General features: G+C 57.7%; 1 protein-coding gene across 1 annotated transcript in view; it reads left to right on the plus strand.

The window, feature by feature from the left end:
- SHANK3 (SH3 and multiple ankyrin repeat domains 3) overlaps positions 1–20,972 on the plus strand; it is a 306,306-nt gene that overhangs the window by 207 nt on the left and 285,127 nt on the right. The window contains exon 2 of the mRNA XM_061362564.1: positions 4,300–4,620. Coding sequence (XP_061218548.1) covers positions 4,300–4,620 — 321 coding nt within the window. The remainder of the gene's footprint in view (positions 1–4,299; positions 4,621–20,972) is intronic.

Consider the following 20,972-nt stretch of genomic DNA (forward strand, 5'->3'; position numbering starts at 1 on the left):
ATGCCTCGGTGCTGCTCTGGAGCAGAGCCATGAAACAGTTCAGGTTGAAGGAACTTTAAAACTCACCCATTTCCACCCCCCTGCATTAACAGGGACTCGATTGCAGCAAATCCCAACCCCAGGAACCTCTCTGATCATTAGGGCAGAAATCCCTAGTTGGGTTTGCTCTCTGACATAATGAAGATTCAATTAGTTAATGCAAATCATGTATTTGAACAGGACAGGTCAAGAGTTTCCCTTCACCAGCTGCCTCATGGTATCCTCGTATTAGAATCATAGAAGCACAGAGCCCTAGACTGGTTTCTGTTGAAAGGGACCTTAAGATATTGGAGTTCCACCCCCTGCCACGGGCAGGGACCCCTTCCACAGGAGCAGCTTGCTCCAAGCCCCTGTGTCCAACCTGGCCTTGAGCACTGCCAGGGATGGGGCAGCCACAGCTTCTCTGGGCACCCTGTGCCAGCGCCTCACAGCCTGGATCCGGTTGCTGCTGTGGTGTGTGCAGACTCTGCCACCATAAAGGAGCAGCAGGAGAGGGTGAACCCCGGGATGTGTGGGTTAGAAACCAGGCCATGGCAAAGCAAGGAAGGGTCAGAAAGAGGGGAGGGTGCGAGGGCAGGATTCTGAATGAGGCTCTGGGTGCCAGCAGCCCTGTCCCTGGGATGGGAAGAGCCCATCCCACCTCCTGCAGGCCCCGGGGATGATGCTCACAGCAGCCACCGGTCTCTGCATCCCGCTCTGCCCTTCCCTGCCACAGGAGCAGCTCCACCCTGGCCACTGCTTCCTGCTCCTCTTGTGACCGGGGCTGCTGGTCTCCATGTCCAACCTGGGGTGCCTTGGGGGCCCTCACTGCTGCGGTGCTGGTGCTGAGCAGTGCTCGTGCTGCTCGTTCCCAGGGCTTCCCAGCAGGATGCTTCCCTCAGAGCAGCGGTAGCGCAGTAACACAGTGCGGTGCCATGGTTCTGTTCCCTCTAGCCCAGGCTCATCCAGAGCCCTGATGGGTGCCAGTGGGTTTGAGCAGCGTGGGGTGATCCCTATGGCATGGCTGCCTTGTCACAGGGACGGGGGAAGTGGCTTAGGCTCTGTAGCCCCAGGGACAGGGGAGTGGGGCAGCCCATAGGGGAACACTGATCCCACTGTATGAGAAGTAACGGGGGCTCAGCTTTACACCGTCCTGTGGGGGCTGCTGTGTGGTGACCCAACCCAACTGCTCCACACTGGGTTTCACTCCCTGGTGCTCCCGTGGCACGGGCAGGAGCTCTGCTGGACCAGGGAGAGGTGATGGATGCATCCCTGCCTTGTGCCTCTTGCTGGGAAATGCTCTTGGAAGGGTTTCTGACCCCTGTTGATGGTTTCCTACCATCTCCCTGGGCTCAGAACGGGACTCTCTGGATCATCATTTCCGAGCTACTCAACTCGTGTCTTTTCCTCCAAGATAAGGGATTGTTGTCTCGCCTCAGCAGAGTTGCTTCAATAAGAGCAAATGAATGTGAATGACTCTGCAAGTCTGGGATGGAGTTCGGGGGTGGCCACTGCATTCCCCAACCATTCACAGTTGTGGCTTAGACATTACTGGGAACTAATGAGGGACCAGAAGAATGGGGGGAAAGAAAGCAGGAATAATCCTGGCAATTCCCATCTGGAGCCTTGGATTGCTCCCCTTGGTGAGGAACAAGGCAGGGAACAGGGGAGAAAGGAACCCCAGGAACGGCAGCAGTTGAACAGAGCAGCACGGGGGCAGGGGTGGGATGTCCCCGAGTGGAGCCCACTGGGACCCCCCGGCCATGGGTGGGTTGGGGCACATCCTGCTGCCGAGCGGATGGAGGTTGGTGCCTGGGGGGGCTGGGGCAGCGCCAGGGGGTGGTCCTGGGGCTCCCTTCCTGCATTCCCAGCGGTGGGAGCCGGCCCCTTGCCAGAGCCCCCTGCAGCGGCCTGGGAGGGGATGGAGCCGGGATGGGGCTGGTCTCTGCTCCCAAGGGCTTGAACCTGCCCGAGGGGAGACTGAGCTGAGCTCTTAGGCAGAAGCTCTTCCCTGTGAGGGTGCTGAGGCGCTGGCACAGGGTGCCCAGAGAAGCTGTGGCTGCCCCATCCCTGGCAGTGCTCAAGGCCAGGTTGGACACAGGGGCTTGGAGCAAGCTGCTCCAGGGGAAGGGGTCCCTGCCTGTTGCACGGTGCTGGAGCTGGAGGAGCTTTAAGGTCCCTTCCACCCAATGCACTCCAGGATGGGCAGAGGGACCTGTGTCTCTCCATCGCAGGGCACAGGGCACAGCGCTGGTGGGAGGAAAGGAGGAGCCCGGAGGCTTCGGTTGCGCCGGGGCTGATCCCATTGTTCCTCAGGATCCAGCCTCGGTTTCCGTTCTGGGGCTGGTGCCAGTCCTGGTGCTCATTGTGCAGGACCCAGCGCCTGGGTGCAGGCTCCTCCAGCAGTGCCTGTGCTGCAGCTCCGGCTGGGAATGCTGCTGGGGGCTCACGGGTGCAGTGCCCTGGCCCTGAGTGGAGGAAGAGCCGTCGGTCATTTCCTGGCTGGATCCATCCCATTCCCTACAGCTCTCTGGCTCTCGGTGCTCTGGGGGCTGTTTCTGCTTGAGGACTGTCATGGAGATGAACGGCTGGACTCCCAGCCATCGGTGGAGCGGCCACAGCCCCGCAGGGATCAGCCCATGTGCTCCTGTCCCTGCCTGGGAGCAAGGAGCAAGGGCTCGGCCCGCTGCAGGGTCCCTGTGGCTGCCATCAGCTGGGCATGGGCCGTGTTGGGGGCTGCTTGTGTCCCTGCTCTGTGCTGGGTCTAACGGTGCCTGAGCCTGCCCGGTGCCAGCCTGAGCACACGGGGACCCCTGAGACGGGTTTCTGGGGTGGCAGCACAGGGCAGGGTCCTCCCATGGCACAAGGGCACAGCCACATCCTGCAGTTGGGAATCCCCTGGCAGGGCCTGGCTGATGGGAGCTGCTGGAGCCGGCAGCGCGGGGCTGGTCCCCCTGGTGTGCACTGAGTGGTGACACCTTGAGCAGGACCAAACAGCAGGGCCAGGGCAGGGATTGTGCCCCTGTGCTGGGCACTGGGGAGGCTGCACCTCAGATCCTGTGTTCAGCTCTGGGCCCCTCACTGCAAGAGAGACATTGAGGGGCTGGAGCGGGGCCAGAGAAGGGAATGGAGCTGGAGCAGGGCCTGGAGCACAGGGGAGATGGGGAAGGGCTGAGGGACCTGGGGGGTTCAGATGGAGAAGAGAAGGCTCAGGGGGGACCTGATGGCTGCCTCCAAGTGCCTGAGAGGAGGATGGAGCCAGGAGGGGCTGGGCTCTGCTCCCAAGGAACAAGGGATGGGACAAGAGGAACCGGCCTCAAGCTGCACCAGGGCAGGGTTAGATGGAGCTGAGGAACAATTCCTGCCCCAGAGGGTGCTCAGGCATTGGAACAGGCTGCCCAGGGCAGGGCTGCAGGCACCGGCCCTGCAAGGGTTCACACAGCGTGGAGACGAAGCCTCAGTGCCATGGGTTAGGGGTGGCCTTGGCAGTGCTGGGGTAAGGTTGGACTGGATGAGCTTGAAGCTGTTTTCCATCCTGGTTGATTCTGTGAACAGTACAGCATGAGCAGTTGATAGGCCCAGAACCAGGAACTTTCCCTGTGAAACCCACAGGTGGGCTGAGCCCTACAGTCACCCCTGCGTGTCCTGCTGGTCTCCAGCCTCCCTTGTAATGGGGAAGGAGCAGGTGGGCCTCCAGATATGCTGGTGCAGATGGGGAGGTGGAGAATCATGGTTGCAGATGGGGGGACAGGGCTGTTCGGGAGATGGTGTTTATCAACGGTGATGGAGAGGAGATGGTTCTCAAACGAGCAGAGCAGCCCCCATAAGCTGGGACAGCCTGCCCTCTGCCCTCAGACCCTCTGTGCCCTGGTGGCCATGTGCCTGCGGTGGGCTCAGCTGGGGCAGGTCTGTGCTCTGCTGCGAGGGTGAGGAAGGGTCCCTGCTGGGTGACTCAATGCAGGGGGGTGTGGAGGGGGTGCAGTGGCATTAGACCTTGTGGGGGAGGGAGGGGGGGCACATGTGGGAGTCTGTGTATGGTGGGGGGCTGCTTGGTGATGTCTGTCCCTGGCATGGGATTTCCCATGTCCGGTTGGGGTGATCAACGCAAGGATCCCTGGGGGGGGGGGTGTGGGGGTGTGTGTGTTTTTCCTGCCATGGGGAGCCCCACGGGTGCCTCTATGGGGTTCCTGGGGGAGTGCCCCCGGATGGGGTCCTGTCAAGGTCCCTGCGGGGGTGGCCGGGGTCCCCCCCTCCGCGCTGACCTCCTCTCCGCACCCGCAGGGCCCCCGGGCTGGCTGTGAGCGCGGCCGCCGGTGCCGGTGCCGGTGCCGGTGGGGCCGCCCCGCCGCGCCGCGCCGCGCCGCACGGAGCATGCCTCTGAGCCCCGCCGGCAGCAAACATGAGAGCCCGGAGTCGCCGCCGCCGGAGCGACAGCCCCGTTCCGGAGAGCCGGGCTCCAGCCTGCGGGAGGATTCGCGGCTCGACCCAGCCCGGAGCCCCGCCGGGCCCCGCTCCCCCAAGCTGGCGGCAGCGGCGCGCATGGAGGAGCCCGCACCCGGCGCCATCGTCGTCCGCATCGGCATCCCCGACCTGCAGCAGACGGTGAGTACGGGACCGGCCCCGCTCCCTGCGCAGCCGCCCCGCCGCCAACTTCGCACCGCCGCGGCGGCCGCGGGCCCGGCAGGACGGCTCCGGCCCGGACCCGCTCCGGTGCCCCCGCTCCCCATTGCCCCCGTGTCCCCCCTGCTCCCCATTGCCTCCGTGTCCCCCCCGCTCCCCATTGCCCCCGTGTCCCCCCCCGCTCCCCATTGCCCCGCTCCCTCCCCGCAGAGCCCGCAGGCTCGGACGCGGGTGCAGCCCCGCTGCAGCGCTGCCTTTCCGGGTCCAGCGCGGCCGGGGCGCTCCGGGGCTCCCGGTGCGGCCGCTTCCGCCGGGGGGTCCCCTCCTCGGGCCGGGAGCGCTGCGCTGCGCCGCCTGCCCCGAGCGCAGGGACAGCTGGGCTGGAAGAGGGGGCAGAGGCAGCTCCGGGGCACCCAGCACGGGCACGGTGCCGGTACCGGTACCAGCACCGGCTGGGCCGGACTGCGGGAGCTGGCGGCCGCTTGTGTGCGGACGGGACCGGGCAGGGCGCCTGCAGCTGCGTGTGACGGGGGGGACATGGGCACCGTGCAGTGCTGGAGGGGTGGCAGTGCCGCGGGGCAAGGCGTGACACGGAGGGGCAGGGGGTGACACGGTGATTGCTGACCCCAGCGCGGTGGGTGACCCACAGAGGCTGTAGGGTGGCTGTTGCTGACCAGGGGTTACCTGCGGTATTGGGTGCAAGTGTTGGAAACTGGTCAGTGCTGGGAAGAAGTTTCCTGAAGGACAGTGGTAACCGTGGCCCTCACGAAGGAGAGCGTTCATTAGAGCTGGGAGCAGGGTTCAATGATGTGCTCTGGGGCAAGTCACTGTGGGCAGGAGAGGGGGTGCCCCTGGGGGATGAGGGGTGCAGGAGATGAATCAGACATGGGGTGACCAGAGCGGTGCTGGGAAGTGAGAGCTCCCCTCTTGGATGGGGAAGTAGCTCTGCTGGAGCCTGGCATGGTTGCAGTGCTGCTGGATAGGGAGCAGGCACGCTGGGGTGCTGGCGTGCTCCCAGCACTGCTCTGCAGGCTCGGCTGCCAAGCACAGGGCAGCGGCAGCATTGCCTTTGCTGTCGAAGAACTGGACTCGGGCTCTGCTCCAGCGAGCACTGACCTTGTGCTGTAGGGAGGGCTCTGTCCCTGCTCCTCCTGCCCCAGCCCCTGCTGGGGTTGTGGGCAATGGCTGCGTCCCTTTCCCTTCACATCAGCTCCTCCTCGTACCCCCTGTGCTCACTCAGCCCCAGAGCTGGTCCTGCTCCAAGCTCACCCTGTGCGACGGGTCCAAGGGCTGCCAGCGCGGGCCCCTGCTCTGCACATTGCCATGGTATCCACCTCTCTCCTCTGCTGCTCCTTGGGCACTGCTCCGCAGCTCCCTGCCCTGCCTTTGTTCCGGGAGGGTGCGTGGGCACGGGAGGGAGCAGCGATGCTGGAGTTGTGGGATGCTGCTCTAACCCCTGCTCCTTACCCAGCCCCCGCTGCAACCCAACCCACGGAGGCAGTGGGATAGCTCAGCCTGGAGGCAGGGGAAGGGATGGGGCAAAGCTGGGCATCCTTGCACTGTACAGAGCAGGAATTTCCCTCTCAGACCTCCCCTGCTCCTGGAGCCGATGCTTATCAGAGAGCTGGAGGGTGGGAACGTCTCTGGTGCAACCTCTGAGCTGGGAGCCAGCACCGGTGGCTGGGAATGGGGGTGTTGCTCCCATGGGGGGGTCACTGTGGGGGCTGACAGGGCGCAGTGGGGAGCACTGGGGCCGTGGTGCAGTGCAGAGCAGCACAGTGCATCCTGCCCAGCACCAGCATCCTGCCCACTGCAGCCTGGTCCATGTGCAGGGGGGTCTGGCTCGGGTGCTGCAGGGTGGGAGCAGGAGCTCCTGGGCTGTGCAGAGTGCCCATGGGCAGCAGGGCGGTGCAGTGCCTGCAGCCCCACAGGCGAGGGGAGCCGCACACCCTGTGCTGTGCCCTGCATGATGCTCCCATGCTGCCAGCAGCACCCAGACCCAGCCGTGCTCAGGTGGGGGTCAGGGCATCCCCTCCTGCAGACCAGGGCAGTGCATGCAGAGGGCTGCTGCATCCATGGCTCAGGTGCATCCATGGCTCAGCTGCATCCATGGCTCAGGCGGGGGCTGACTCCCCAAATAGCAGCTGCCTGCTTTGCTGTGTTAGCTGAGGTACCTTCGCTTAAAGGGAAGCAGGAAAATGCAGCTGGCTTAACAGTGCCTCCATAAGAGCTGTGTCCTGCGACTGGCCCTGAGCTCCCCTGGCTTCTGCATCATCCCTGTACACCAGCTCTGATGTGGGGACTCTCGGTGCTCATTCCTGGTGCCCTGAGGGTCCCTATGTGGGCACTGTGAAAAGGGGCAGGAGGAAAACGGGGAACTGAGCCTGTCTGGGGAACTGGGGCAGGGGGAAATGGGGAACTGCCACTGCTGGGCTTGCCATGACCCCATTGGCTCCATGAGGCACTCTGGGATGTGCGGGATGTTTGCTGTGTTCTGGAGCAGCTCATGGGATGCTCCAGAGCCGTGTGTGTTCCCTGCCTCCTCTTCCCCTCCTACAGGCCCTTCCCCTGCCCTGCTGCTCTCCTTGCCTGGCTCCTGTGGCTGTGGCCCTGCCGATGGGCAGCAGTAGGAATGTAGATGCTTTGGCTGCCCTGGGGGCTCTGCCCCAGGCCAGGAGCAGTGTCTGTGTCCCAGGAGGGATCCCACAGGGGCACAGTGGGACTCAGGTGGGATGAGGAAGGTGAAGGATGTATGCTCTGCGGGCAGGAAGGAGGAACAGGATGCTGATGGCACCCGTCAGATGCCTGCCTGGTGATGGGAGCACTGGAGCACCCCATGCTGCTGTGCCCTGGGGACAGCCCCAGCCCTGCCCATCAGAAGGAAGGGCCATGTGCAAGCGCTGCTGGTCCAGCCCTTGCGGGTCTCTCACCTCTTAGAGCAGTGTGTGGAATGAATGGCCAGCAGGGAATGGCACCAGCTGCTCTGCACTGCAAGGAACAGGCTCCTTTATGGGAATCCAGAGGTGCTCAATCCCAGCCCAGCACATCCCTCCTGTTTCTGCACTGCGGGAGGGCCCAAGCTCCCGTCCCCCTCTGCCTGCCTGTCTGCATCCCATGTGCGGAGCAGGAGAAAGGAGACGGGTCCCGTTTCTCCCTCAGGGCAGGTCCCATCTCCAGCTGTTTGGATGCTGGGGGATGTCTCTGTCAGTGCTCAGACCATTCAGCCTGAAGGTGCTGGCCCATCCTGAGGACATCAGCAGTGATGTCTCTGGAGACTCTGCCTTTCAGAGGCAGGGCACAGCCTGGGTGGGGATCGCCCAGGGCAATGGAAGCCACTAATGGGGAATTCCAAGGCTTTCAGCTCGCTAAGCACAGTGCTGGGGGATGCAAAGGAACCGAAAAGGCTTGGAGACAACCCCGGGATTTCGGGAAAACCCACCCGGAGGCTTCAACCCCGAGCGGGGCCATGAGCTTGAATGAGCACAGGGGAGATGGGGAACGGCTGGGGGACCTGGGGGGTTCAGATGGAGAAGAGAAGGCTCAGGGGGGACCTGATGGCTGCCTCCAAGTGCCTGAGAGGAGGATGGAGCCAGAGGGGCTGGGCTCTGCTCCCAAGGAGCAAGGGGCATGGGCAGTGGGATTGATGGAGCTCTGTTGGTGAGAGGCTGCTGAGGCCTTGCCGAGGCCAGGGATGGAGCTGCTCATTCCCTCCTGGAGCTGCAGAGGTCTCTGCCCTCAGTCCTGTTCTCAGGCACCTCCTCAGTTCAGGTTCATATTCCGGCTGTTACCTCCTTAATGCAAAGGAAAGAAGAGCCTGAAAACCAGTGCACGAAGCATTGATTCCCCTCTTAAGCCAAGTGAAGGGAAGGAGTTCATACCCCAAACCAGAGAGAGCAAAGATGTCCTGAGCTTCTGCTCAGCCAGGGCTGGTGGGAAGGCAGGATGCTGTGGGACAGCGCCATTCCCTTGGGATCTGAACTCCCATGAGTGGTTGCAGAGCATCCTGTGAGCTCTACTGATGGGCAGAGTAGATTGCTGAGGGAGCTGGGTCTCTATAGATTGGAGAAGAGGAGATTGAGGGGTGACCTTATTAGTGTATATAAATATATAAAGGGGGAGTGTCCCGAGGATGAAGCCAGGCTCTTCTCAGTGGCAAACAATGATAGGACAAGGGGCAATGGGTGCAAACTGGAACACAAGAGGTTCCACTTAAACCTGAGAAGAAACTTCTTCTCAGTGAGGGTGACAGAACACTGGAACAGGCTGCCCAGGGAGGTTGTGGAGTCTCCTTCTCTGGAGACATTCAAAACCCGCCTGGACACGTTCCTGTGTAACCTTATCTAGGTGTTCCTGCTCCGGCAGGGGGATTGGACTGGATGAGCTTCTGAGGTCCCTTCCAATCTCTAACATACTGGGATACTGTGATACTGTGATGGGGAGGGAGCCGAGGCACCTCTCTGGTGTGGCTCTGGGGGCTGCAGAGGGACACTGGCTCTGACGTGGTTGCAGAGCAGGGCTGTGGGAGGACAGAATCAGTAAAAGGCCCCATCTGTGCCACCTTCTGGGCTGTTTCCTCTCCCTAATAGGAAAAGCAGAGAGCAGCCACATAGGAATTGCCAGTGGACGTGCATCCGCCCAGCAGCCAGTACCAGTCTTGTTCTGCTGCAATGTGCAAGGCCAGGTTGGACACAGGGGCTTGGAGCAAGCTGCTCCAGTGGAAGGGGTCCCTGCCCATGGCAGGGGTTGGAGATGGATGAGCTTTAAGCTGCCTTCCATCACAAACCAACCTGTGGTTCTATTCTGGGACTCCTCCCTTAGCTCTGCGCTGGCCTCTGCATGGGGAGGATGGGTAAGCCTGGGCAGAGGAGGCTGATGGATGTGCAAGGCCCTGGGCATGCTTCCTAATGCTGGTGGAGCTCCCCTGTCCCCCTGCCCGCTCTGGATGCAGGCTGGGGCTCATCCCTCAGGATGAAGAGCTCGGTGCTGGGCTGTGCATCACCCCGCCGAGGGGGTGGTGGGCATCCGGCTATAATTATCCCAAACACCCACAGGACTCGGGAGCTGACAGCCTGGTTTTTAAGGAGGTTTTTCAGCAAGCCGAGGCTGAGCTTTGCGCCTCTGTGAAGTGATGGACCGGGGGTCTGCAGCGGCCAGCCGCATCTGAAACCAGTCCCCAAAGCCTTCCAGTGGGAGCGTTTGGAAGTGGGATCCCCCTCGGCTGGGGCTGCTAGAGGAGAAGGTGATGATGCAGGAATGACACTGGGGGAGCTCGGCAGTGTCTCGTGCTCACTGCAGTCCCCTGTGTGCTGGCACTGCCTTCCGCAGGCGTGTATCCCATGGGAAGCCACGTCCTGCAGCCGCCGGTGGGCCCCCATGGCCTCTTCTGCAGCTGGGGCTGCAGAGCACAAGGTGCAGGTTTTGGGGTTACTTTTGCACGGGAAGCTGGGAAAATGCATCCCAAGGAACCCCATAAAAAATGCATAGGTAGAGAGAGACAAGAAGCTCCTGCTGTGAGCGGTGCTTGGGAAGCCTGGGGAAATAGAGCAGCAAGAGGCAGCAAGGAGCAGAGATGGGGCTCGCTCATGGAGGCTTCCAGGGATTTCACTGCTGGTACCTGCTCTTCTTTAACCTTTAAACCCCGTCCAAGCAGACCGAGGAGCTGCTCTAGGTTAAAACAGCTTCTTCCCCCATTGGCTTCAACCTCCTCTGCGGGAGCATCCTGATGTGGCTGAGAAGCAGGGCTGCCCGTGGGAGCCCCCAGGAGCCAGCACTGGGGCTGCGGGTGGATCCGGGCGCTCAGGGAGGTGTTGTCCAGCTTTATTCCAGCTGTGAACACCGCCGGGCATGAGGGATGTGTTGTGAATGGTGCCCGCTGCTTAAATACATGCACCCTCCCACACGGTGCTCTACTTAGGTCCTGATCTGTGCTCACAAAGCAGAAATAAAGAGCTCAAATCATGTTCCTGCATTTTATATTCTCTGAGGTAGTTTTAAATGTGAGGAATGGAAAGGTTTTGCCTTTTTCCACTGCAGCCCTGATCCAGCTCTGGGGCAGCAGCACAAGAGGGACCTGGAGCTGATGGAGCGAGGCCAGAGGAGGCCATGGAGATGCTGCGAGGGTTGGAGCAGCTCTGCTCTGGGAGCTGCCCCCTGCAATGGCCTAAAGCTGTGCTGAAGGGTTTGATCCTTGCCCACAGCAAGATCCCTGGCTGTCGGTTGCTGTATTGGGTTTCTCACCCCTTCAGAGGAGAACCAAAGCACTGTGCACACGCTCCGAGATGCTTTCTTTACCAGCCCTGCATTGTTGTTCCATAGGAAACGGCCTCTTTCCGAACAGATTATCCATGAATGAGGCAGCTGCTCCTCTTTGCTTTGTGTCCTCATTCACTGAGCAGCCCCACGCTCGCTCCCTTCTGTGCGCTGCTCAATGCAGCCCATTTTAAAGTCCCTTTGCAGCTCTTTCCGTGCCTGTTTCCCTAAGGCAGCCGGTTGAGCTGTCAGCATCCGGCCAGGAGCCTTGGGAGAGGGGACTGAGGTCCTCACTGTGTCACATCTGGTGTCCCTTGAACCGGGGGGAAGAGGTTGGGGTTAGGGGCAGCACCGCGGCCATGGGACCATCAGTGTCTCATTCATAGAACCATGGAATGGTTTGGCTTGGAAGGGACCTTAGGGCTCACAGGGAAGAGCTTTGCCCAAGAGCTCACCTCAGTCCCCCTCTGGTGGGTTCAAGCCATTCCCCTTGGCCTGTCCCTTTTTATGCTTGCTTGTAGGTGCAGGGGGTGTTTTTGTTGCTTACCCATTTCCTATGCCCAGCACAGGCAGTTCTGAGTACTTATATTTAATTTATTAGCACTCAGAAATATCTTAACACCATAAATGAACATAATTTAGTGCCAGTTTTTATCTCAGTCCACGCTGAGTTAAATCAAGTCAAAAGCTGCTCATCCGCTTGTTAAGTGGGAAATCTGCTACTGGCTCCTTCCTACAACTGGGTGGAGCGAAAAACTGGGATTTGGATTATGATTTAGCTTACATGTTTTCGGTTATAATCGCTCAGATAGATGCACAATGTGCATGGTTGCAGGGGATGTACTCAGGAAAAAGCACTTTTGGTTGTAAAGTCTCTATTTCATTGCAAATTAATCTAATGTAACGGTGAGGAATTGATCCGGCTCAGCCTTTCTTTAGGAAAACTGCTGAGGACGATGCTGCACAACAGCATCAGCTCCATTATTCATATCTAGATCCTCTGCCAGGGATTTAGCATGGGTAAAACTGATGATTGCCCTGACTGGAATCAATCCACTTTGCTTTATCCTGTGTGCAGGCTATAGCCTGCAGTGGGGAGCTGCGGGTCACTGTGCTGGAGCTGTGCCTGAGCTTGATGGGTTTGGGGCTGGGATGTGCAGCTGCTGAGTGCTCTGTGACATCCCTTGTGCCATGCAACGTCCCTTGTGCTGTGCCACATCCCTTGTGCTGTGCTCTGGAGCCAGGCTGAGAGAGCTGGGCTGGGGCAGCCTGGAGAAGAGAAGGCTCCTGAAGGGGAGACCTGAGAGCAGCTCCAGTGCCTAAAGGGGCTGCAGGAAACCTGGAGAGGGGCTTGGGACAAGGGCCTGTAGGGACAGGGCAAGGGGAATGGCTTGAACCTGCCCGAGGGGAGACTGAGCTGAGCTCTTAGGCAGAAGCTCTTCCCTGTGAGGGTGCTGAGGCGCTGGCACAGGGTGCCCAGAGAAGCTGTGGCTGCCCCATCCCTGGCAGTGCTCAAGGCCAGGTTGGACACAGGGGCTTGGAGCAAGCTGCTCCAGTGGAAGGGGTCCCTGCCTGTTGCACAGTGCTGGAGCTGGAGGAGCTTTAAGGTCTCTTCCAACCCAAACCAGGCTGGGGTTCCATGAATTGTAAAGCTAAGTCACTCTCTACGTACAACTTGCTCTCTATATCAAGGCATTAGGGACAGAGTGGACATGTGTTATTGAGATGGGCTCGAGATGTCTCTCCTTGTTCTGAGCTCTGTCCCCATGCTTGCAGTAGATTGCAGGGCTCTGTAGCTCAAGGGTTCCACAGCTGATCCATGCCAGGAGCTCTGTTTGGAGCAGCACAGGAAGCAGCTCACAGCCCCTCCGATGGAAGCTGGTCACAAAATGGGCTGTGAGGAGGCATTGGGAGCAGGCACAGACCTGTGCCATGCATCTTGCTTTGGGTACGAAGCCCCAATGGCAGCACTCCCCTTTCCTTGGCTGTGCTTAGAGGGCAAAGTCAGCACAATTGAGCCATGATTCACGTTTCCTGGTGAGAAAGCCTGGGCCGTGCTGTGCGGGGCTCTATTACAGCTCTCTCCAGGGAGGGGTTTTATTGCAGTCTGGGTTGGTGGCAAACTGAGATCAGCTCCATCTTTACCGTATGGTTCCCTGTGGCTCCTCCCCAAGGGGCTCTCCTGCTGTCTCCAGCTGCTGCTGGTACCCCTGTGCCATCAGTGCGTGACACAGCACCTGATGTGCTGAAGGTGCCCACATGGCCATAAACCCCCGGCGTTCATCAGCATTCCCCAAATCAGGAGCTCTGCAGTGACAGAAACCCCGTAAATCACCAGGAATTCGCAGTGGAAGTGACCTGAGCACCTCCCGAGCCCCCTCGGCTCTGTTCCCATGAGGAAACATGGGATGCCAGGGGTGGGAGCACAGCTGATGGGAGAGCAGCTCTGTCTGTGGGGAGCTGGCACAGCTCTGTGGGGTGGGAGCAAAGCGCCCCATTGCTGGGAGCTCTTGAGGCCGGTTCCTCTTGTCCCATCCCTTGTTCCTTGGGAGCAGAGCCCAGCCCCTCCTGGCTCCATCCTCCTCTCAGGCACTTGGAGGCAGCCATCAGGTCCCCCCTGAGCCTTCTCTTCTCCATCTGAACCCCCCCGGTCCCTCAGCCCTTCCCCATCACCCCTGTGCTCCAGGCCCTGCACCAGCTCCATTCCCTTCTCTGGCCCCGCTCCAGCCCCTCAATGTCTCTCTTGCAGTGAGGGGCCCAGAGCTGAGCACAGGATCTGAGGTGCAGCCTCACCAGTGCCCAGCACCGGGGCCCAATCCCTGCCCTGGCCCTGCTGCCGCACTGGTGCTGGTCCAGGCCAGGATGCTGGGGGCTCCCTGGGCACAAGCTGCTCATGCTCAGCTCCATCCCTCAGCACCCAGCTCCTTTCCCATGAGCAGTTTCCAGCCGCTCTTCCCAAGCCTGCAGCGCTCCATGGGGTTGCTGTGACCCAAGTGCAGGACCCCGCACTTTGCCTTCTTGAACCCCACCCATGGATCCAGCCTGGGCAGATCCCCCAGCAGAGCCCTCCATGGCTGCCACGTGCTCCAGCACAGCCGGGGCTGCTCCGTGCCCATGTGGGGCCTCTGGAGCTCAGGATTTGTAGGTCACGTCTGAACAATTCCTGATGCTCTTTCACACTCGGGCTTTTCCCTGCTAATGGCTCCGTGGCAGCGGTCGGGACTGATGCCATCTGCTAATGGAGAACTGGGTGCATCTGAGCGTGTGCCTGCAGTGCTGAGCGCTCCGGGGCTTCCTCCTGTTGGACCTGTTCCCTGGTCCTGCTCGTGGGCTGTGCACATCACGGTCATGGGAGAGAGAAGGGGAATCGCTTCCCTGGGCAGGGCTCAGCCCCAGCTCCTCGGTGCTGTTCTCCCCCCCAGCGAGCCCATTGACTTGTGTCAATGAGGGGTAACCCTCCCTAAGCATGCGCTGCAGGAGCTCTTTGGTACCCACGTTTCCCATCTCGGTGGCATCCACCAGCGCCTGCTGCTCCTCAGAAGCAGCTCTGGGTGAGGGGACTCGAGGGCTCTCCCTGTGTGCTGGATGTGGAGGATGTGACCATGCAGAGAGGGGCTGTCTGCAGGCTCCGTTCCCCCCTGCTCCCACCGCGCTATTCAGCATCCACCCCTGCCTTCAGGTTGTTTTCTGCTGTCCCAGCAGCGCTCATCCTGTGGGTAGAGCCTGTGAATCACCCAGCTCAGCAAGCATCTGCACAGCGCTGGAGGAACAGCAGCAATTACTCCTGCCTTAGCCCCGTGCAGGGAGCAAACGCAGTGCAAGAAGTTAAAGGAACAGGGCTTTAATGGGGAGGAATGGGAGTGCACAGTGAGTGATGCTCAGAGCAAGCTCCCAGCATCACCGTCTTGGGAAGTATCTCCTGCATTTGGTTGGTGTATTTGGAAGAACTTGCAGAGCTCTTCCCTGTGAGGGTGCTGAGGCGCTGGCACAGGGTGCCCAGAGAAGCTGTGGCTGCCCCATCCCTGGCAGTGCTCAAGGCCAGGTTGGACACAGGGGCTTGGAGCAAGCTGCTCCAGGGGAAGGGGTCCCTGCCCGTGGCAGGGGTTGGAATTGAATGAGCTTCTTCCAGCCCAACCCAGTCTGGATTCTATGATTCTGTGCTGTGCAGGGGTGTGGATGGATGGATGGATGTGCTGTCACAGAATCCCAGAATCCCAAGGGTTGGAAGGGACCTCAAGAGATCATCTGGTCCAACCCCCTGCAAGAGCAGGGTAACCCAGAGTACATCACACAGGAACTTGTCCAGGCGGGCCTTGAATATCTCCAATGTGGGAGACTCCACAGCCCCCCTGGACAACCTGTTCCAGTGCTCTGGCACTCTCACAGTAAAGAAGTTCTGCCTGATGTTAACGTGGAACCTTCTGTGCTCCAGTTTACACCCATTGCCCCTTGTCCTAGCACTGGGCATCACTGAAAAAACCCTAGCTCCATCATCCTGACACTCACCCTTTACATAGTTGTAACCATTGATGAGGTCACCCCTCAGTCTCCTCTTCTCCAAGCTGAAGAGACCCAGCTCCCTCAGCCTCTCCTCATAAGGGAGGTGTTCCACTCCCTTCATCATCTTTGTGGCTCTGTGCTGGACTCTCTCAAGCAGTTCCCTGTCCTTCTTGAACCGAGGGGCCCAGAACTGGACGCAATATTCCAGATGCGGCCTCACCAAGGCAGAATAGAGGGGGAGGAGAACCTCTCTTGACCTACTAACCACCCCCTTTCTAATGCACCCCAGGATGCCATTGGCCTTCTTGGCCATGTCCTTCTGGCTGCAGCCAGTGAGGTTACACCAAAAGTGAGGGTTTGGCAGCAGGGTGTAACTGCAAATCTAGAGATGTTCAAACTTGGACTCCCCAGATACTCCTGAAGCTTGCTCCACAGTGGGTTGCCTCCTCAGTGGGCTCCCTCCTGCCCATCTCTCATTGTGTCTCATTCCAGATATTCTGATGGCAGCATGGGCTGTTCTGTAGAACGCTGGGCCTCTTGTCCCCTGTCTGCTTGGTGCCAGGGGTTGTGGAACAGCACTGTCTTGGTGGGATGCACTCATACATCAGCCAGAACTCTCCCAGCCTCAGCAATGAGTGGAGGGCCTGAAGCCCTGCTGTCTTCAGCTGTACCAGTCAGCTCAGCTGCAGTGGGCAGCATCTTGTGCTCTGTATCACAGCCGTGGATGCAGTGTCGGTGCTGCCATCACCAGAGGAGTGTGGGGTGCCAGTGTCTGCAAAGATGGCTTTCCTCTCCTGGCCTATGGAATGGGACCAGGATGTGGGAAGAGCTGTGTGGATGAAGCTGTAAGTGTGCTGTGTCAGCAAACAGTCCCGATTCCTGGGCATTCCCCATGAGTCCTGGCTCCTCCATGTGCAGAGGCCCCAGGGGTTGTTCCCAGCATGGTTTATGGAGTCACCACCCAAGAAGGAATAGTGTGGTTCTGTTCGCCCAAATGTTCTTTATGCCGTGGGCAAGCTCAGGGGGCAAACAGGAGCTTTGAGCCAGGGGAAGTCAATGCTAATCTGGGATGACAGAGCCAGCAGGGCAGTACACCAGAGGTGACAGCACTGCCTCAGAGCGGCTCTTGCATTGCCATCTCCTCTCTTCCAGCTGCAGGAAGCTGAGTGTTTTGCCTGTTCGGTGTCCAAGTGACGCATCTGGAGCAGATTCTGATGCACAAGTCTTGCTCTTCACTTTGTCCTTGTTATTTCCAAGTTAGTTTATACACACAATCTCTAAGCTTATCCTGGCACCTTCCCCCTTCTCTGATGGTGGCACCTCTTGGTGTTGTGACTGTGCATTTAGGGAGTTGTTTCTTTGCCCAGCAGAACGTGTAAGCATCTTTGAGAGAAGGCATCTCTGGAATCAGGGTACTTCTGCTTCATCTCCAGCCTGTTCTTTCAATGAGCCAGTAGAATTAACTCCATCAATTCATGCATTGCAAGCCATGGAGTCATAAGGCTTTGGCGCAGTTTCCAGTTTGGCTTTTGGTTTACTATGGTGCCCAGAGAAGCTGTGACTGCCCCATCCCTGGCAGTGCTCAAGGCCAGGTTGGACACAGGGGCTTGGAGCAAGCTGCTCCAGTGGAAGGGGTCCCTGCCCGTGGCAGGGGTTGGAAGCTTTAAGGTCCCTTCAACCCAACCTAGGCTGGGATTCACTCACTGCCTGCACTGGGGCAGGACCACAGGAATCCCATTGGAAGCGGGGTGGAAAGGCTGCTCTGGCAATGATGGAGGCTTGGGTGGAAGTTGCACCCTTGCCATTGATAATTCCACCTGAGGCACTCATTTTCCCCATAGCTTTGCAGCACTGGTCACACTGCTCGTGGCTACGCCGTCGTTGGAGATGCTGGTACATGTTTATGGCAATAGTGGGTTCTCGTTTGCGATCCCAGTTTCAGTCTGGAAGATGTTGTGTGAACACAAAGTTCCAGCCAGCAAATGTTCCCGTTTCTGTTTTCCTGCTTAAAGTGACATTGCAGCTGAAGCTTTTTCCCAGCTAATTGCATTAAAAAAAGGAGTGTAGGAGCACTGATTTACTTTCACTAATAACCATTAATTATTTGTCTTTGTAATTGCACAACACTGCAGTGATCTATGAACACAACTGTTGTGGTTGGTATTTGTGTCCCTAACCTCCCTTTCTGTTGGCCGCTCCAGGTTAATTCATGTGTCTGAACAGTTTCAGACTCCCTTTCATTCTTCATGGTGCTTTGCTGGTATTGAAGAGTCCTAACACGAGTACCTGGGCTGGAATGACTTCACCTGAGCCGTTCCTTGGTGTGATCGCTTTACAGTGCAGCTCCAGATCCAAGAGCCAAATCAATGACAAGATCTCTGTGTTTTCCCAGCATAACTCATCACATTGACACTTTGTGCCACCCTGGTTACCCTGGACAAGGAAGTCGCTTGCTCCTGTGGAGATCAGAGTGCAGGTCGCTGTCCATGCCTATGGGAAGGGATGCTTTCTGGTGCTGTCTGCTCCTCACGTGCTCTTCCTCTGTATGAGCTTCACATGGTGCCAGGCACTGCTGGTGTAGGGATGCTTCTGCAGCTGTGGGTACCTGGCACAGCTCAGTGCAAGGCTCAGAAGCTGCTCTGGGCTCTGGGCTCTGGTTCAGCACAACTCACTGGGCAGAACTGAGCTTCATTCACAGCACAGAGCTTTAAGCATCGTGGAGCCCATTTGGATCCTCCCATTCGAATCCCTCCTCTTTGCACCAGGCACGCAGGTGGTGCTGGTGGAGGGATGAAGCAGCTGTGTCCTGTTTCCCAAGGGATCAAAACCCGGAGCTGTGCTGGTGCTGTGTCTTGGGGTTGGCCTGGCCCAGGCCCCAGCTGCGTGTTTGCACTTGCTGGGGATTTGAGGAGCTAAACCTAACTGCTGTTTCTTCCCACTGCTCCTGCTTGTTGTCAGGCACAGGTTGATTTGGGGACAGTGCTCCAAGTGGAGCTGAGCTGGTGCTGGATGGGGGTCACTCCCCACCTCCGTGATCTGACAAAGTGTGTTTGCCCATAACATTCCTTTTTCTCTCCTCCCTTCCTCCCCCCCGAGCCCCCTTATTGCTGGTAAATGTGTTTTTATTGCTGGTAAATGTGTTTTTATTGCTGGTAAATCCATTCCTGATGTGCTGTCTCACGTGCGGGTCGGTATCAGGCATCACAACTTGTGTAGTTCCTCTCTTCTGCTGAGTGTGTGCATACAGAACAGGATCAGGTTTTGCTGAGTCTCATCTCACTGTCCAGGAACAGGTTGCACATTGTGGAATAGCCTTTAATAGCGTAGGTTTTTTATACCAATAGATGGTGTAACAACCTGCTTACTGAGGGTGCACACTTTATTAGTGCCACCTTCTTTCCTTTCGGTATCTTTGCTGTTTGAATGACCCCAGATGCCACCTGACCTCATTCCTCTAGGCTTTGAACAGTATTTACTGTGGTTGCTATCCATTTCCTCAACCCTCAGCTGTGTGATGCTGCCATATCCATGACAATTCTGATTAATTCCAATCATGCAAACCAGATGTCACCGAGCACCATCAATCAGCGCCTCCAGACTACGGCATCGTCTATTGCCATGCCCCAGTGATTTTACGGTTCTCAATAGAAAGAAACCTTCTGTCAGTCCGTTAGAAGGCAGCTTCTCCTGATGGCCCAGTTTCAATAAACCAGCCCAGAAGTGCCTCTGGCCTGTAGTTTGCTGTGACCACTGCAAATGGGGCCTGACATTCACAGCTCATTGGCATCCTTCAAGCCTCAACTGAGTAATTCAACAGCCCAACAAAATCGTCCTGCTCCTGCCTGGCTCTTTGGTACTGGTCAATCGATGAGAATTTGGACTTGGCTTTTTAGATGTCCATTGCTTGCCAGAATTGAGGGGAATGTAATGAGGGAAGGAAGCACAGAGGGGTGACAGGGGAAGGCAGCGAATGCCCGGAGTCAGGACATGCTGGGCAGGCAGAACAGCAGAGAAAAGCCATGTAGGGGTTGCCAGTGGACACATCCCTTTCCAGCCTCTTGCTCTGCTGCAGTGCTCAAGGCCAGGCTGGATGGGGCTTGGAGCAAGCTGCTCTATGGAAGGTGTCCCTGCCCATGGCAGGGATTGGGACTGGAGGAGCTTTAAGGTCCCTTCCAGCACAAACCAGGCTGGGATTCTGTGAGAAGATCATGAAGATCCATAAGGACTTAAGCTTACATGAAGTCCTGAGTTCTTTCATTAACAACCTGTCCCATAAAGATCTTATGGATTGATCCTGATCTTTATGGACCAGGTTGTTAGAACCTGTTAGAAATAACTGGTTTGCAATATGCTGAGTATAAAAATACAGAAGTAGGAGTAAATCTATTATCTCTGTGAATGAATTTGTCTGTAATTAAAGCAGTAGTGAAGTTATGGATGAACATGTCAGCAAGGTGCCATGGACAAGAGCAAAACAAAGCCCCACTGGACTAAAGCAGAGTGTGTCTGACCCAGTATCATCCTCAGCAGTGTCCACAGTGGCTCAGGAGGGCAATTCCTCCAGTTCCATTCCCCCCTGCTCCTCCTCTTTCAATTGGTTTTGCTTTGGGGTTTTGAGAGGCTCCATCCTCTCTATACATGTGAAGCAAGTTAGACCTGACCCCATGAAACAGACTCTCTTTTAATTCACACAGATGTTGAGTTTGGGTGGTAGCTAAGGACCAATGGCACATCTGGAAACAGGGGAGCAGGGTGCTGGGAAGGACGTGGGATTTGGCTGTCTGAAAGGAGTGGAGAAGTCAAAGTCCACTGGACCACGGTAGTGACAGCACTGCTGTGATGCCTGGAGGTGGATGGGGGTTGAGGTGAGGACTGTATTTTATAGCTGTCTCTGACAGCTGGGAGACAGACACTGGAATATTGCCTCTGGCTCTGCTCCTGCTCTCTCTGAAGTGTGCTTGGGATTAAAGAGGCTGCTGAAAGAGCAACAGAAATCATTGGAGAGCTGGAGAAAATGCATTATGAACATCAGCCTCTTCTTCTCGCCCTCAACAAGACTGAGCAGTGATAGTGTTAAATGGAGATACCCTTGTGGCCAGAAACTGAGCACTGAGGAGCTCTGGGCATCCCAGAGAAAAGCAGAACAAGCAATTATGATTGTATCAGAAGTTGAAACAAGGGAAACGGGATGACGACTCAGACACACCTCGTTTCATTGAGGATGGGTGTTCGCTTATTACCTTATCCAAGGAGGGAGCGTGGTTTCCATCATGGAATGTTTTAGACCCAAGCTGAGTGCTTGTCAGGAAAGTGGTGCCCTATTCAAGTACTTGGGACTCACGAGTTGGACCTGATGGGGCAGTGATGCTGCTGATACAGGGTGGTTGTTCGGGCCTTGTTGGCTTTGAATCTGCTGGACCAGAGCCCTGCTGAGCATGTGCTACGCAGGCAGCTACAGTTTGCTCTTGCTGGTTTCCAACATTCTCTACTCAAGCTTTATTTCACTTGCTCCTTAATGCTGAGAAGTTCTGTACCTCTTTTGCACGTGTTTATTAGGACCTGTCCATCCAACTGGCACGTCTGTC

Source organism: Neopsephotus bourkii, unplaced genomic scaffold (assembly GCF_033783945.1).
Source record: "Neopsephotus bourkii isolate Nb327-2 ecotype Australia unplaced genomic scaffold, CSIRO-AGI_Nbou_v1 NB_1128, whole genome shotgun sequence".
Taxonomy (NCBI): domain Eukaryota; kingdom Metazoa; phylum Chordata; class Aves; order Psittaciformes; family Psittacidae; genus Neopsephotus; species Neopsephotus bourkii.